Consider the following 17,975-nt stretch of genomic DNA (forward strand, 5'->3'; position numbering starts at 1 on the left):
TAAGTTAAATTAATTAATTTTTTGTGACCATTTTCTAATAGTTATGTTGTATGAGGAGGTTTCTTATGTGCCGGGACAAAAAAGTATTTATGTTCACATTCATATACATAGCAGAATATATTTGTAAAATGCTATACCATTGTTTGACTTTGTCATTGTAGTATGGATCAATGGTTTCTTAGATTAAAAAGACAAACTCCCTGTTCAGTTTTACAAATGTGGTGCTAGATACTGTTGAACCAAGGGAAAAATGAACTGGAAAAAGGAATATCTGTGGCTTTTGTAAACCTCGTTGTAATAAGGAGAGTTTATTATCGTGGGAAATAAATCTTAACTCAATAAAAAAGAGACAAGAGAAGATGCAAACCCAATTCTGAGAGGACGGAAGGGGCGCTTGAAGATTGCAGGGGATGGCGGCTGCCTGCAAATGAATGCTGAATTGCTTCTGTCAGTCAAGTCCTGTAGGAGCACAGCACAGGGAGCAGCCTTAGGAACTAAACGCCTGCCCCTCTGGAGGGGAGGGGGAAGGGAGAGTGTTCTTCGATTGTCCTCCTGACCAGGAGGGTGGCCTTGTAAGTCCATCTCATCTCGTTAAGCCTTCCTGCATCTGTCATCAGCACACACGTGCTGATTGCCAGGTATAAAGAAGCAAATGACAAAGGACTTGATGTGTGGTCATATTTGTAAGTATACACTTAAACTCAATAGGTCATGTTCCTAATGGATTCTGAAGTTCGAAATGCATTAAAATTTTGTAAAATACTGTATTCGCTGAAGAAAAGGTAAAGGCAATTAAATATTCCAATGACACTTATTTATCTGTTCACTATTTACTTATATGTCGTGGGTGTCCTCACACGTGTGTGCCATGGTGTACCTGTGGAGCAGAGGACAGTGACAGTAGTTTATTCTCTCCCTCTACTTTAGGGTCCTGAGATCAAAGTTAGTTCCTTAGGCTTGGCAGCAAATGTAAAGGCAGTTTAAAAAGAAGTTAAATTAGTAGTACCACACCGAATCCTAGAACACATCAAAACAATCATCTATCATGACCAAGTAGGCTTCATCCCAGGGATGCAGGGATGGTTTAATATACAGAAATCCATCAACGTAATCCACTATATAAACAAACTCAAGAACAAAAACCACATGATCATCTCATTAGATGCTGAGAAAGCATTTGACAAAATCCAACACCCCTTCATGATAAGTTTTGGAAAGATCAGGAGTTCAAGGCCCATACCTAAACATAATAAAATCAATATACAGAAAACCAGTAGCCAAAATCAAAGTAAATGGAGAGAAGCTGGAAGCAATCCCACTAAAATCAGGGACTAGACAAGGATGCCCACTTTCTCCCTACCTATTCAATATAGCACTTGAAGTCCTAGCCAGAGCAATTCGACAACAAAAGGAGATCAAGGGGATACAAATTGGAAAGGAAGAAGTCAAAATATCACTATTTTCAGATGATATGATAGCATATATAAGTGACCCTAAAAATTCCACCAGAGAACTCCTAAGCCTGATAAACAGCTTCAGTGAAGTAGCTGGATATAAAATTAACTCAAACAAGTCAATGGCCTTTCTCTACACAAAGAATAAACAGGCTGAGAAAGAAATTAGGGAGATAACACCATTCACAATAGTTACAAATATATAAAATATCTTGTCGTGACCTAACTAAGGAAGTGAAAGATCTGTATGATAAGAACTTCAAGTCTCTGAAGAAAGAAATTAAAGAAGACCTCAGAAGATGGAAAGATCTCCCATGCTCATGGATTGGCAGGATCAACATTGTAAAAATGGCTATCTTGCCAAAAGCAATCTACAGATTCAATGCAATCCCCATCAAAATTCCCACTCAATTCTTCACTGAGATAGAAAGGGCAATTTGCAAATTCATCTGGAAAAATAAAAAACCTAGGATAGCAAAAACTATTCTCAACAATAAAAGAACCTCTGGTGGAATCACCATGCTTGACATTAAGCTGTACTACAGAGCAATTGTGATTAAAAACTGCATGGTACTGGTACAATGACAGACAGGTAGATCAGTGGAATAGAATTGAAGACCCAGAAGTGAATCCACACAGCTATGATCACTTGATCTTTGACAAGGGAGCTAGCTAAAACCATCCAGTGGAAAAAAGACAGCATTTTCAACTAATGGTGCTGGCACAACTGGCAGTTATCATGTAGAAGAATGCAAATTGATCCATTCTTATCTCCTTGTACAAAGCTCAAGTCTAAGTGGATCAAAGACCTCCACATAAGATCAGAGACACTGAAATTAATAGAGGAGAAAGTAGGGAAAAGCCTCAAAGATATGGGCACAGGGGAAAAATTCCTAAACAGAACAGCAATGGCTTGCTCTGCAAGATCAATAATTGACAAATGGGCCCTCATAAAATTGCAAAGCTTCTGTAAGGCAAAAGACACTGTCAATAAGACAAAAAGGCCACCAACAGATTGGGAAAGGATTTTTACCAATCCTAAATCTGATAGGGGACTAATATCCAATATATACAAAGAGCTCTAGAAGCTGGACTCCAGAAATTCAAATAACCCCATTAAAAATGGGGTTCAGAGCTAAACAAAAAATTCTCAACTGAAGAATACCGAATGGCTGAGAAGCACCTGAAAAAAAAAAGTTCAACATCCTTAATCATCAGGGAAATGCAAATCAAAACAACCCTGAGATTCTATCTCACACCAGTCAGAATGGCTAAGATCAAAAATTCAGGTGACAGCAGATGCTGGCGAGGATGTGGAGAAAGAGGAACACTCCTCCACTGCTGGTAGGATTGAAAGCTGGTACAGCCACTCTGGAAGTCAGTCTGGAGGTTCCTCAGAAAATTGGACATAATACTACTAGAAGATCCAGCAATACCTCTCCTGGGCATATACCCAGAAGAAGTTCCAACTGGTAATAAGAACACATGCTCCACTATGTTCATAGCAGCCTTATTTATAATAGCCAGAAGCTGGAAAGAACCCAGATGTCCCTCAACAGAAGAATGGATACAGAAAATGTGGTACATTTACACAATGGAGTACTACTCAGCTATTAAAAACAATGGATTTATGAAATTCTTGGACAAATGGATGTATCTGGAGGATATCATCCTTAGTGAGGTAACCCAATCACAAAAGAAGTCATTAGATATGCACTCACTGATAAGTGGATGTTAGCCCAGAAACATAGAACACCCAAGATACAATTTGCAAAACACAAGAAAACCAAGAAGAGGGAAGACCAATTGGTGGATACTTCATTCCTCCTTAGAATAGGGAACAAAATACCCATGAAAGGAGTTACAGAGACAAAGTTTGGAGCTAAGACGAAAGGATGGACTATCCAGAGACTACCCCACCTGGGGATCTATCCATAATCAGCCACCAAACCCAGACACTATTGCATATGCCAGAAAGATTTTGCTGAAGGGACCCTGTTATAGCTGTCTCGTATGAGGCTGTGCCAGTGCCTGGCAAATACAGAAGTGGATGCTCACAGTCATCTATTGGATGGAACACAGGGCCCCCAATGGAGAAGTCAGAGAGAGAGCACCCAAGGAGCTGGAGGGGTCTGCAACCCTATAGGTGGAACAACAATATGAAGTAACCAGTACCCCCAGAGCTTGTATCTCTAGCTGCATATGTAGCAGAAGATGGCCTAGTCAGCCATCACTGGGAAGAGAAGCCTTTTGATATTGCAAACTTTATATGCCCCAGTACAGGGGAATAACAAGGCCAAGAAGTGGGAGTGGGTAGGTAGGGGAGCAGGGTGGGGGGAGGGTATAGGGAACTTTTGGGATAGCACTTGAAATGTATATAAAGAAAATATCTAATAAAAATAAATAAAAAAGAAAAGTTAACATTCATAAAAAATTAGTAGTACCACACTAAGTAGAAGTTTTGATCTGCAAATTTTATCCATAGTATTCCCATTTTTGTTTTCTGTTTTCTTGTTACCAATATCTAATTGCAGTGGAACTTTTGTTCACTGAAGTGTTTTATAAGGTGAGTAAATCTGCTTTGTTACTCAGTCCTTGCTGAGTAAGAAAATTGGTGTCTTATTAAGTGTTTTATTGAGTTACATTTATGTTGGTCTGTGTGTATGTTTATGTGTGAGTATGTACATGCATACATGTGTGTTTGTGCATGTGTGTGTGGGGGGGCACATGTGGCGATCAGAGGACTTTTAAGAGTTAGTTCTACTATATGGATTTAAATTTAGGTTATCAGGCTTGGAGGCAAGCATCCTTACCTGCTGAACCATCTTGTCAGAGAGATACAGCAATGTAAGTGCTTGCAGCCCATATCAGTTGGGGACATAGAGGACCTGAGTTTGATCCCCTGGACCCATGGAAAAAAGCTGGGCATGGAGGCATGCACTTTTAATCTTAGCATGAGGGAGGCAGAGGCAGGTAAAGCTCTTGGCTCACTGTCTGTGTGGGGTCTCTGCAAACACCAGGGCCAGCAAAATAACAATCTGCATGAGGCAAAAGGAAATCCCGTCCAGCAAGGCTTAGCTGGTGTTGATTCCGACTTCCAGAGTCTGACACTGGGCAGTTTATTTTAGACATATTTAGTACAACTTTGGATAAAAGTTTCCAGGTGATGATATCACAGTAGAGCTCAAGGCATGACTTTATTGAAATTCTTTTGCCAACTACACATGACCTCTTCCATAAGAATGGGTTCTGTAGCTTAAGAGCCTAGGGAGGATCTGGTGTGGTTTGGTCGTTATAGAACTCACCCAGCTATGAAACACATGTGCCATCTCCCCTAAGGATGGATTCTACTGACTAAAAAAAACAATGCTTTAGATAAAGGTCTAGTGAGGAAGTTGTGTGTGTGTGTGTGTGTGTGTGTGTTTGTGTTAAACATAATAGTCTGGGGGATTTAGGTATGGCCTGGGCATGTCTCCAGGCTATCAACTATATCTGCGCCCTGTTTTCCCAGCAGAAAACAGGTCTACACCCCACTGTCAGGGTCAGCGTCAGCGTCAGGGTCAAGGACTTAACCCTGCATGTTTAATATTCCTGGCCTTTCAAGTGCTTATTTGTGATCACAGGGGCCTCATGCCCTCTACAGCTGTCCAGTCAGCCTAGCCTATTTGTTGGGTACCAGGCCAATAAGAGACCCTGTCTTAAAAAAGAGGGACAGAAACCAGGCAGTGGTGCTGCACATCTCTAATCCCAGCACTTGGGAGACAGAGGTAGACGGATCTGTGAGCTTCATACCAGTCTGGTCTACAGAGGTAATTCCAGGACAGCCAGTGCTACATAGAGACACCCTGTCTTGAAAAAAACCAAAGGCATACACACACACACACACACACACACACACACACACACACACCCCTGAGGAGCAATGGTCAGATTTGACCTTTGGCCTCCACGTGTCTATATGCATGCATGTGTACCTTTGCACATGTGTATGTACCTCCCATGAAAACACACACATGCACACACCTGTGTTGCACATACCTTTAAGTGCTAGAGAGAGAGATAACTCAGCCACTGAAATACTTGTTGTGCAAGCATGAGAAACTGAGTTTCAGCCCCAGAACCCACATAGAAAGCCAGATGTGACTGTCTTCATGCACACTTGTTATAAACCACAGACAGAAACAGGAGGATTCTTGGGACTTCATGGCCAAGCAGCTTAACAGGATTGGCAAGCCATAGGTCCCAGTGAGAGACTCTGTTTCAGCAAACAAGGTGGATGGCTCCCAAGGAGTGGCACCAAAGATTATCCTCTGGCCTCTATATGTGTTCACATGTGTACTTGCATATACATGCATGCCTGCCTCCATATACATACCCTCACACACAAATATGCACACACACATATATATGCACATATATGTATATACATATATACAAGAGTCCACATTAATGTTCAGAGTAAATAATACTGTCTAAGATAATTAACTTGAACAAGGATAATAAAGAACTCAAAGATTTTCTTAGTCGTGACCCCTCAGTATATGACTCTGGCTAAATGGTTATGGTGCTTCTGTCTTTAATATACGTGAGTATGTTGACTCTTGGGAGCTTCTCTTTATAGTAAAAATAATTAGGAGGCCTTTTACATCTTCTTCTATTTGTAAGTAATTTTTGTATGTGCATACATGTGTGCATGCACTGTAGCACATGTATGGAGGTCAGAGGACAACGTTTTGGGATAAGTTCTCTCCTTCCAAAGGGGTCTCACTCAGGGCATCATGTTTGATGGCGAGCACCTTTACCTCCTGAGCCATCTCACTAGCCTGAGAACTTCTGTTTATTGGCTCAAAGTTTAGCTGGCTGTGGTGTTGCATGCTTTTGATAGCAACACTCAGGAGGTAGAGGCGGGCGGATCTCTGTTGTTGTGTAAGGGTAGGCTGAGTTCACAGTGAGTGCAAGGGCAGACAGGGCTATACAGTGAAACCTTACTTACCTCAAAAACAAAACAAAACAAAACAAAGCAAAAAAACAGGATAAAAAGGCTTAAAGTTTAGTGACTGTTTTTCCTCCTCCAGGTGTGAAATAGTATTGTGGCTAAATGTTAATGAATGTATAATAAATTAGCCTTTAAAATATAACAAAGTGGATTATTGAACAGCCATTATAGAATTAGTCCATTTGTGACGATTAATCACAAGCTCAGAATCAGCTTTACAAGATGGATTTTCACCATATTGGTTACATAAAAAGTTGTTCACTAATAGGAGTTAGCAGATGATGAAGTCTGGAAAAATCATCACTTTCCACTGACATGATTTGTTGCTATTCTGCAGCAGGCTACAAATATCTAGGACATGGTCCTGTATGGGGCGCCAGCGAGCAGTGGCTAAGTGATGGGTATTTGGGCGAGCAGTCTGCCCCAGTCTTCTTGCTGTTTATTTAGTGAGATTTATATTATTTAGTGTACAGAAAGTTTTCCTCAACTACTCCTTATAGTTCACATATAGACTCCTAAGCTAAAATGTATTGTATTTGAGGAGAAAGGAGTATAGTGGTCTCGGCTCTCCTGTTCAGACTTTGATCACTCACTGACAAGTACTTTCCTAACTGTGATGGACCTTTTGGAATCCATTCAAGCTGCAGGGTAGGGACAGATGCAGCGTGGGGAACATCTGGGTGAGCTTGCTTAGTTCTGGTGCTGAACTGGATTGGCAGCTCAGGCCTGGCTTGTGATAAGGAATACAAGCCAAGGCTGGGCAGGAGACAACCTTCTTGACGTTGTTGTGTTTGAAGGATGAAAACTCACTTCCTTAAGAGTGAAAGGCGACCTGGTTATGCTTAATATGATTTAGTGATATGCAAGTAAGATAAAAAGAGTTCTGTTGACCCATAGTATTTCCTAGGCTAAAAGTCTCTCAGCTAGTATGTTGTGATAAAGGACCTGTCAATCATCAGATGAAAAGCAAAGTATGTATTATAGGAGGGATTACATACTTGAGCTGGCAAAATGGCTCCACAAGTAAAGGCATCTACTACCGAGCCTGGTGACCCGAGTTTGAGTCCTAAACCGCACATGGTGGGAGGAGAGAACCGGCTCCTGCCAGCTGTCTCTTGACCTTTGCATATACATACCACCCCAATAATTAAATGTAAAAAAATCAAAGAACCATGTTTGGCTTTATGTGATTATAGAAGCCCATTGTTCTCAGCGTTAGTAAAAGGATGCATTATATTATAATATTTTATTATTGGCTAAGCTACTTATAGATAACTAACTTATATGTAGTTAAATTTAAGACTTTGGATTGAATTTGAACTTTAATCAGAATTATGTTACACTTTGTGCCACTAAGGTTGTGATTGTTAGAATTAAATATCTGTTACTTGTATCAGCATTCTTTGTATTACAGGATGTGTGTGTGTGTGTGTGTGTGTGTGTGTGTGTGTGTGTGTGTGTGAGAGAGAGAGAGAGAGAGAGAGAAAGTGGAGAGAATTGTACGTTGGTGTTGCTATAGCACCCTCTGCTGGACATAAGAGTTATTTCACCAGACTGGAAGATTAAAAAAAGATTATGAGTGCATTTATTTAATTATGCCTATCAACAAGTCCCACTCTTGGGAGGTGTTTGCCTAAAGTCTTGGTTATTTTTTTACTGCCTTGCTGATTTATTGATAGCGAAAGTTATAATAAACAGCATGTAAATTTGTTTTCTTTAGCACACTTCATTCAAAATGGGAAGATGTGAAAAAAAAAACATGTGATCTCCAGCTTATTATTTCAGCCTGTTTCATCTTGTTCTGTCCTGGAAACCTGGAACTGTAACTTGATGTTTTTGAGTGGGATCCAGATTAGTAACTAGTGACTGGATTATGTGTATAAGAAATAAAAACATGTTGTTGATTCTTTAATACAGAATTATAAACTGTATTTAATAAACTATGAGACCAAGGAGAGAGCTCAGCTGGTTAAAGCACTTCCCTTGCATTTGACCCCCGCCTGGGGCTATGGAAACGGTCAGGTCCCTGGGTTGACCTGCTTGCTGAGCTCCAGGCCCACTGGAGGGCCTGTCTCAACCTTCCTCTAAAACCTTAAACACAAACCAAACCAAAAAATGTTACTAGAGCCCAGGCGGCTGCCGAAGATGGCGGAAGGGCAGGTTCTAGTCCTGGATGGCCGAGGCCTCTTCTGGGCGGAGAAGCCCCTATGATTTCCTAGCCCGAAGCCACATTTTTTTGGCCCACTGTGTGAGGCATGCTGCCCCCCACGAGACCGAGAGAGGCCAGGCTGCCCTGGAGCACCTCAAGGTGTTGGGTGGGATCCCTCCACCCTATGGCAAGAAAAAGCGGATGGTGGTCCCGGTCACCCGCAAGGTTGTGTGGCTGAAGCCTACCAGAAAGTTTGCTTACCTGGGGCGTCTGGCTCATGAGGTCAGGTGGAAGTACTAGGCAGTGGCAGCCACTCTGGAGGGGAAACGGAAGGAAAAAAAGGCTAAGATCCACGATCAGAAGAAGTAGCTCCTGAGGCTACTGAAACAGGCAGAAAAGAATGTGGAGAAGAAAATCTGCAAGTTCACAGAGGTCCTCACGACCAGTGGACGCCTGGTGTCAACACAATAAAGACTGTGCCTCAGGCCTGCCTGGCCTGCCCTTCCTCCACCGCAGACCAGGGAAGTGGGGACCAACGGTTCCTTAGTCACTGCTCCTGTGGATAGAGAGCGCACCATCTGCTTGAGTTTTATTAAAGTGAGAACCATGGAATGACTTGAGCTTCAGTGTTGAAAATGAGTAGCAGGGCTGCCCCACCCACCTAACCCTATATATAATACCATATTCTGCTGCTATGAAAATGAGGGTTACGCACCCGGGCTGGGATTTAGAAGTGCACGCCTAAGATACTGACCAAGTAGAGGCACGACCTTTGCTCTTTCCCAACAGACCACAAGGCAATGTTTTTCTGGCGGGTTCTATGTGCTAATAAATTATTTGACTTTTAAAAAACTGGTACTTGGAACTCAAGATGGTGCTTGAGAAATAACACCTGGGCTGGAGAGATGGCTCAGCCGTTAAAGGCTAGGCTCACAACCAAAAATATAAGAGAAATAACACCCAAGGTTGCACTCTGGTCTCTTCACACATGTGCATACATGTGTATACATGTATTTGTGTATGCAATTCCTAAATATAGGAATCATTATTTTGATTAAAAAATACACTTTTTGGCACCTGAGAAAAATACTTAGATATTGTTAGACTAATTTCATTTCTCTGTCCTTTAAGTATCTTGGTCTCACTGCCCAGGGGCTGTTTTCTAGCCTCCTGAGCCACATAATGTAAAATGAATATATTGCATATTGACAAAACCAATTACAACTTGTAAGGTTTACATAATTTTAAAAGAAGATTTGTTTATTTATGTGTTTTATGTATATGGATGTTCTGTCCGCCTGTACATTTGCATATCAGAAGAAGGCATCAGATTCCACGGAACTACAGATATAGACAGTTATGAGCCGCCACGTTGGTGCTGGGAATTGCTCTCAGGACCTCTGGAAAAGCAGCCAATGCTGTGAACTGCTGAGCCCCTATACAATTTTTTTTATTAGTATAGGTCTTCCCAGGTTGTTGTTCACTGTAGTCTGTGCTATGCATAAGAATTTCTCTGCTATACTATGTATCATGGTTTATGTACACAACTTGTGGAGTCTCTTGTTCTGAGAATATAAAGTCAAATATGAAAGGAACTGTTTTTCAACAATGGGGAACAGAACTTAGGTCGTTGTTACACCTTTTGTATTATTTTGCTTATATTTATGTGTGTATGTGGTGGTTTGATTGAAATGGCTCCAGTAAGGTTATATATTTTGAATGTTTGCTTCCAAGTTGGTAGACTGTTTACGAAAGACTAGGAGGCGAGACCTTGTGGATAAGGTGTGTTACTTGGGGGTCAGCTTTCAGGTTTCAAAAGTTCATGCCAGGCCCAGTTTCTTTCTGTCTTCATCCCGTGGGGTCAGATGTAAGCTCTTAGCTACTGTTCGAGCACCATGCCTGCCTGCCTGCTGCCATGCTCCCTGCCGTGATGATCATGGACTAACCCTCCGAATCTGTAAGCAAGCCCCCCAGTTAAATGCTTCTAGAGTACCTGGGTTCCATTCCCAGCACTGCGTTGTGGTTCATAACTATCTGTAACGCCAGGTCCAGGGAATCTGCTACCCTCTCTTGACCTTCTCAGGTTCTAGGCACATAAATGCTGTACATCATTTACAAGCAGACAAAGCATACACGTAAAAAAAAAAATCTAGTCAGGCATGGTGGCAAATGCCTTTAATCCTAGTACTCGAGAGGCAGAGGTGGGTGGGTCTCTGTGAGTTCGAGGCCAGCCAGGTCTATATAGGGAGTTCCAGGATAGCCAGGGGTACACACAGAGACCCTGTGTCAAAACAAAACCAGCAAAAACAGTAACAATAACAAAAACCAAAACAACACAAAAAACCTAAAATAAAAAAAATCAGCTGTTATCTTGGGGCTGGAGGGAAAGCTCAGAAGTTAAGAGCGCTTGTTCTTGCACCAAGCCGGTCGTCTGTAACTCAATCTCCAAGGACCTAAAGCCCTCTTCTGACCTTGGTGGGCACCAGGCATGCACACGCTTGTAAAACACTCAGACACATAAAATAAATCTAAATAACCTTTAAAGGTGCTCTATGGAGAATTCCAAGCATTCAGTATGAAAGCACCCCATCATGACCATCCCATAATGACCATCCCTACATGCCTGTCTCTTCAATAATAGTTATCCGCAGTGGTCCATATTCATGTCAGCCTGGATATATTTAAAACTAATCCAAATATAATTTCATGGATGCTCTGGTTTACATTTCAAAGAGATAGAAAGTTTAAACTATCAGTATTTCCCATACGTTTATACGTGATAATAAGGGCTGGGGAGATGGCTCAGTGCTGAAGAGCACTCGGTGCTCTTCAGCAGGGCCTAGGGTTTGTTCCTAGGACCTACATGGTGGCTCATAACCCTCCATAACTCCAGTTCCAGGGCATCCAACACCCTCAGCTAACCTCTGAGGGCATACTTACAAACATGCAGGCAAGCCATTCATACACATAAAGTATATCGTAGGAATATATATTCTTTAGTTTTTATCAAGTATTCAGATTTAATCCTCTCCCACTTTTGAATGTTTTGTTTGAATTTCCACGTTAGACTATTAATATTTACTAGATTCATTTTTGAATGGAATACTTCTTTCTCAAAATAATCCAGCATTAGAGGATACAGATGTCAAAATTTTACCTTTAAGAAGACTATGCTAGCTGGGCAGTGTAGCTGTAAGGGAGGCAGAGGCAGGCAGATCTCTGAGTTTGAGGCCAGCCTTGTCTACAAAGTGAGTTCCAGGACAGCCAGAGCTACGCAGAGAAACCCTGTCTCGTAAATCCATATAAAAGGGGGAAAAAGATGATGTTATAGACAGATTCCTTTGTCTTTTGGATTTATACCATCTATAGTTTTCATATCAGAATTACTGTTTTCTGCCTCTGGAGACTTATTTTCTAGTGTGATAAGTCATTCAGACATATTGATAAGGATGGTTAGAGAGAGGACCCAGCACTTGAAAACAATTGCTGCCCAGGCTTGATTCCTGGCACCAACATTGGGTAACTCAGCAATTGCCTATAACTCAGACTCTAAGGGGACCCAGACTCTTTGGCCACCACAGACACTGCATTCACTTGCACCTGGGTCCCCCTACACATAATTTAAAGAAATAAAAAAAATACATCTTAAATAAATATTGAAAGGACTGGGTGTGGTAGAAGTGCATTTAATCCCAGCACTTGGGAGGCTGGGGCAGCCACATCTTTGTGAGCTCCAGCCCCACTAGGTCTACACTGGGAGACCATCTGAAGGAGAAAACAGTACTGATATGGCTGTCAAATCTAAATAAAGCAAAGAGCGCGGTGTACACAAGTACCTTGTATGTTGTGTGCTTTGAAACACAGAATGATGCAGAATGACTCCTCGGAATGCAGGCCCCACATCGTGTCTAGAGAGGACCATGGGACAGAAGGGAACTAGCCAAGTCTATGTTCTGTGCTGTAGCAGCTGCCATGGAAGTGTGTGCCTGGAAGTAGAGTTTCTTCCTAATTGATTACATGGAGATCGTACCTCAATAAGATTAAAAAAAAGAAAAAGAAGCAAGGCTTTGGAGCAGTCTTCTCGGGCATCGCTTTTACACCCCCTTCCCGCAAAGGATGAGATGTGGGGCTAGATACACCTGTAATACTAGGACTTGGGATGCTGAGGCAGAAGGATCGTGGGTTCTAGGTTGGCTACACAGCTTAAGCCATCTAAAGTGTTAGTTATAATCCTGTGATTGGCATTCTCTAGGGGCTTTTTAATGCCGATGTTAATGAGTTTGAACTTAACTTGTTTTTAGGCAACCACTCTGAGGGTGAGGAAGTTGGAAGAGAATATTGAAGCAGAAAGAGCAGCACATTTGGAATCAAAATTTAATTCTGAAATTATTCAGGTAAGTTGCATTCGTGTGTTTGGCATAAATTTTCTCAGGTTGCAGCAGCTAGGAAACTAAGGTCTGTGTTGGGAATGGTAGCATACTGCTGTGACACTGTGGTTAGGGTCAGGGTACCAGTTTGGATCTCTGTTAGGGGTGATGTTGGCACACTATAGCCTCAGACCAGGGTATCACCACTGCCTGCCCTTAGGTCTTGTCTCATGTGTGGCTGTATTTGTACTGTGATGGAAGAACACAGTGCTCACAGCAGCAAGATCAGTTGGCTTTCTGTGACTACAGTGGAACACAGGAGATGACCCTACCTAAGAACCTTACCTATAAAGAGATCACGTCTGTTTGGCTCATGCACCACTTGTGTGGTTTTCTGGTGAGGCACCACACCATGGAGGGAGTGCACCCACCTCCCACTTGGTGGGCTGGGAGGCAAGGCAAGAGAGGATGAAGAAGCAGGGTCTCATTAGTCCACTCTTGTTGATGCCAGGGCCTCCTCCACGACCCCATCTCCCGATGGTCTGTAGGACCACCTGGTAGTGCCATTCTGGGCATGAGGCTTTGATACTTGGATTCATCATCCAAATGGCAGCATCTTGAAACACATAAAGTATTACCACTTGGCACTTTACAGGGTAATTAGTTCTTCCCTTGTCTGCTTGTTTTTGTTCTTTTCACCGTTTGTCCAGGTTTAGCATTCTGTGTACTGGTCTGGAGTTTGCTTTCTTCAGGATGGATGAACGGTACATTTTTCTTAAAGTGGTATGCAGCTATTCAACAGCTATATATCATTGTTTTGAGAAAATACACTTTGTATATTTGTTCTGCTGTTGGTAGACACAGGCATCTAATTTTAAGATGTCGTATTCTGCAAAACTTCAAATACATGCAAAAGTTGGCAGACTATTAAAATCAACTCGAGGTTCACCCATTCTCCCAGCTGTAAACCTACCTCAGGCTAGTTGTGATTTGTAATTATCCCCTGAACTGTTTACTTCCAGATTATATTAAATGAAATCTAAGTTATCATGTCACATCACTACGAATATTTCCATCAGACAGGGCTGTTTGACTGTAGAGGTTCCTCTTCTATAGGAAAGAAGTCTACAGGGGCAAAGCGCTCTGTTTAAGCTTATATATGTTTTTAAATTTGAAGTTGCATTATATGTGTATATGTGTGTACGTGCATGTGTGCGTGGGTGTGTGCATGCCACAATGCCCATGTGAAGGTCAGAATGAACAGCTTGTGGGAGCTGATTCTATCCTCTGCCGTGTAGGTCCTGGTGACTCAGGTAATTAGGCTGGGTGGCAAGTGCCTTTACCCTCTGAGCCATCTCGTTTAAGCTTATAATTATATTTATGTCATAACGTTTCTTTTCGTTTTCAAAACCATTTAAGATATTTTATAAAAAAAACCCGTGAATGCATTAGAAGGCAAAGACAGCGAGACAGCATCATCCTGCTTCTGTATCTCGTCTTCATCTTCTACACCTTGTCCCATTGGATGCTTTAAAAAGGATCCTACACTTTTGCTTCTAAGTTTTTAGACTTTTCTGCATTAAGATTCTATTTTTGAGATTGTAATTTAATTACATTTCTGCCTTCCATTTCTTCCCTCCAAATCTCATATGCCACTCCCTGCTGTCTTAATTCATTACCTCTATTTTCATTAATTGGTATTGTATGCGATATGTACAATAAGTATTTGTATATAGACATATTACTGTGTAAAACCTGTTGGGTCCGTATAATGTTGCTTGAATGCATGCTGGTATAGCCTGGTAGAATTTCATGAAGGAGGCAGAGGCAGGAGGATCTAGGGTTTAAAACTACCTTGTTTATTTTCTTTTAAAACAACAGAAAGAAAGAAATGTTTAGATAAATGACAAAATCTGTTGTTGATGAAATAGTCTATTTAATTTAAAATGGAAACAAACATTTCTTAGCTTTTAAAAAAATCACTTCTCCGTCTAATGTTTGGCTGTGAGTCTCTGTGCCCACCTTCCTCTAAACATATGTAGCTGGTGTGCACCTTGGTCTTCATGCTGTCCCCTAATGTCTGGAGCAGGGCCTTACCCTGACTCTGTTGCCTGACTCTGAATCCTGCTCCCCTAACTGGGCTGTCTTGTCTGGCCCTGATGGGGGAGGATGTACCTAGTACTGCAGTGACTTGAGGTGCCAGGGTGGGTTGGTTCCCTGAGAGTGTCCTCCTCCTTCCCAGAGGTGAAGGGGCGGGCAGGGGGTGGGTGCTCTGATTGGGATGTAAAGTGAATAAATAAATAAATTAATCAATTAATGGAAAAGTTTACTTCTCTGCCATCTTGTAGTTACGGATTCGAGACCTTGAAGGAGCTTTACAAGTAGAAAAAGCCAGCCAGGCAGAGGCTGTGGCTGACCTGGAAATGATCAAGAACGAATTCAAAGAGGTTGAGAGTGCATATGAGCGAGAGAAGCAAAACACACAGGAGAGCTGTGCAAAGCTGAACTTGTGAGTATCATATGGGAAAGGTCTAAGTCTGGGCGAAGGTTCTGTGAGTGCTGAGTGTGAGTATGTAGCACTTTGTATACGAATACTGAGCTGCTATTAATGTCCGAGGTAGACCAAGGAGCAAAGGCCTTCATAAGACAGATGCAGATGCCCTTGAAGGTAAGTGTGGGGGTGCTCTCTTGCTCTGGAGTGTCCTAAGAAGTCCCAGAAGTGCATTTATACACTGAAAGTAAATATGTTAATGTATATGCATTTTTGTTAATATAGTGGCATCTTAAACATCTTGATTTATAAGCTACATGGGGAGATAATGCTTAGAATTTCTTTGAACTGCAGAAATAATAGTAGTTGCAATAATGTTAGAACTGGTGGGAAAGAAACACGCATTAGGGTTCAATTTGTACATGGCTACCAAATAGTTTCATTTAACTAACCTAACATCCTACATCGTGGTAGTGGTGGTGGTGGTGGTGTATTTGTGTGTGTGTGATACAAGTGTGCATGTGTTTGTGTGTCGCATCTGTGCATATGCATCTTGAAACTGGAGACTGACATGGAAGGTCTTCCTCATTTGCTCTCCATGTTATTATCCTGGACCTTCTGAACTGGGAGCCCACTGATTCAGCTGGGCTGGTTGGTTGGCGAGCCCCGGAGATCTAGCTGCCCCTGTTCCCCCTGAGCTGCAGTTACATGCCTCAGCTCAGGGCCTCAGGCTTGTGGGGTTGGTGTGCACGTTACTGACTGAACTTTCTCCTCTCCCCTTTAATACCAGCTTTTCAGACATGAAAATAGAGTCTTAATGAGGGCGAGGACTCACAGTTCACAAGTGGGTGTTGCATCTGACTCCCATGGGCCTCATCCTTTTCTAGCTCATCTTCATCTTGAAAGTTCTATGAACTACTATATAAATGGAAGATTTTAATATGGTTCAAAAAATATCTTAATAGTAGCAATTTCAAACCATTGTCCCCAAAATAAGAATTACAACATCATTGGAAGGTTTGTTCTGTCTCTGTCTCTGTCTCTCTGTCTCTCTCTGTATGTGTGTTTATTCTGGCAGAGTATATCCAGTGTATCTCTGGCTGGCCTAGAACTAGCTATGTTGACCAGGCTGGCCTCAAACTTACAGAAATCTGCCTGCCTGTGCCTCTTGCTAAGATTCATGATATCACACCTAATTCTGTATTCTACTTTTGTATTGAGTTGGAGTCCCATATGACTGCCTGGGCTGGTTGTGGACTTTTTAGTGTAGTGTAGGTAGCCCTCAAAGTTGGAAGCTTCTCCTTCAGCCGTCCTAGTCTCTGGGACCACAGCCTTGTGTTGTAGCTATAGCTTAAAATGTTCTTCTTAACCAAGACTTCTTTTCTTCTCTTAAAATTTGTTTTCTTTATTACTATTTGCTGGGGCATATTAGTAGACATCAAAAGAAAACTTTGGCGAGTCAGTGTTCTTTCATCTTTATGTGGCTTCAGGATTTTGAACTCAGGTCTCCAGGCTTGTGTGGCAAGCGCTATACTTGCTGAGTCATCTCACTGGCCTGTAGCTGAATTTTCTTGCCTTCTCTAGGATCATATTCTGTATATGTTAATCTCAGGTTAGTTTCATTTATTTTACTTAATCATTGCTTGAATCTGCACATTTAATGTTTGAATGCTTTTAAATATTCAAATGTATGTTTAAGTATTAAGCAGCATAGAAATATATATGAAGAACTTTTATGAAAAGTCTAGTATATTTCTTTAGTTTTGTTTGATGTAAGAAGTAAACCTGCCAAGAACACAGTTTGGGCTCTCAGTGGCTAAAAGATTTAGATTAATGAGATAATAAACATCTTTGATGAACTAATAAGTTCCTTTCCCTATCAAAATCAAAGCAGAAGGTAGATGGTTCTCTTTCATGTAGAGGAGCCTCCATGGGCTGGGGCTTCCAGGATGTCTGCCTTTACGGTCTCTCACCAGTGTTGGCTTGTAGTTGGGCTCCCAAGGAAATTCTTTCCTGAAGTTTTGTTTTGCTATTATTTCTGTTTTTGAGGTTGGAAGTTTTGCTCAAATTTTTTATTCTTGCAAGTATCAGTTGACAATTCTAGGTACTCGTGACCAAGTCCTCTAGGTCTTTTATATGATGACCCTGTTACAGTTTGGATAGGAAGTGTCTCCAAAAAGGGTAATATGCTGAGGGCCTAGTCTGTGTCTGCTTCCTGAGGACTCTGACCCAATTAAAGGGCTAATCTGTTGATGGATTTATAATTTCACATCATTTTGGGGAGAGGAGGAAGTAGGTGGCTGCAGGTGTTTCTTTGAAGGGTGTGATGCGTCTCCAGTACTTTTCAGGTTCCCTCTGCCTCCTGGCTGCTTATGATGCTTGCAGCTTCGTCACCACATTCTCTTTGCCATGACATTTTGTCTTACTCTGGGCCCATGAGCAAAGAAGTCAGCTTACCATGGTCTGAAACTTATACAACTGTGGACATCTTTCTCATTTTTTAATTTAAAAATTTTAA

The 17,975-nt window shown here is 41.7% G+C and overlaps 1 protein-coding gene across 7 annotated transcripts in view; it reads left to right on the top strand.

Moving 5' to 3' along the window:
- Positions 1 to 17,975, top strand: part of Ccdc171 (coiled-coil domain containing 171) — a 340,735-nt gene that overhangs the window by 63,299 nt on the left and 259,461 nt on the right. For all 7 annotated transcript variants that reach the window (XM_006537992.3, XM_006537991.3, NM_001355378.1 and 4 more), the window contains 2 exons: positions 12,901 to 12,993; positions 15,315 to 15,475. In XM_006537992.3, coding sequence (XP_006538055.1) covers positions 12,901 to 12,993; positions 15,315 to 15,475 — 254 coding nt within the window. The remainder of the gene's footprint in view (positions 1 to 12,900; positions 12,994 to 15,314; positions 15,476 to 17,975) is intronic.

Source organism: Mus musculus, chromosome 4 (genome assembly GCF_000001635.26).
Source record: "Mus musculus strain C57BL/6J chromosome 4, GRCm38.p6 C57BL/6J".
In the NCBI taxonomy this organism is placed as follows: Eukaryota; Metazoa; Chordata; class Mammalia; order Rodentia; family Muridae; genus Mus; species Mus musculus.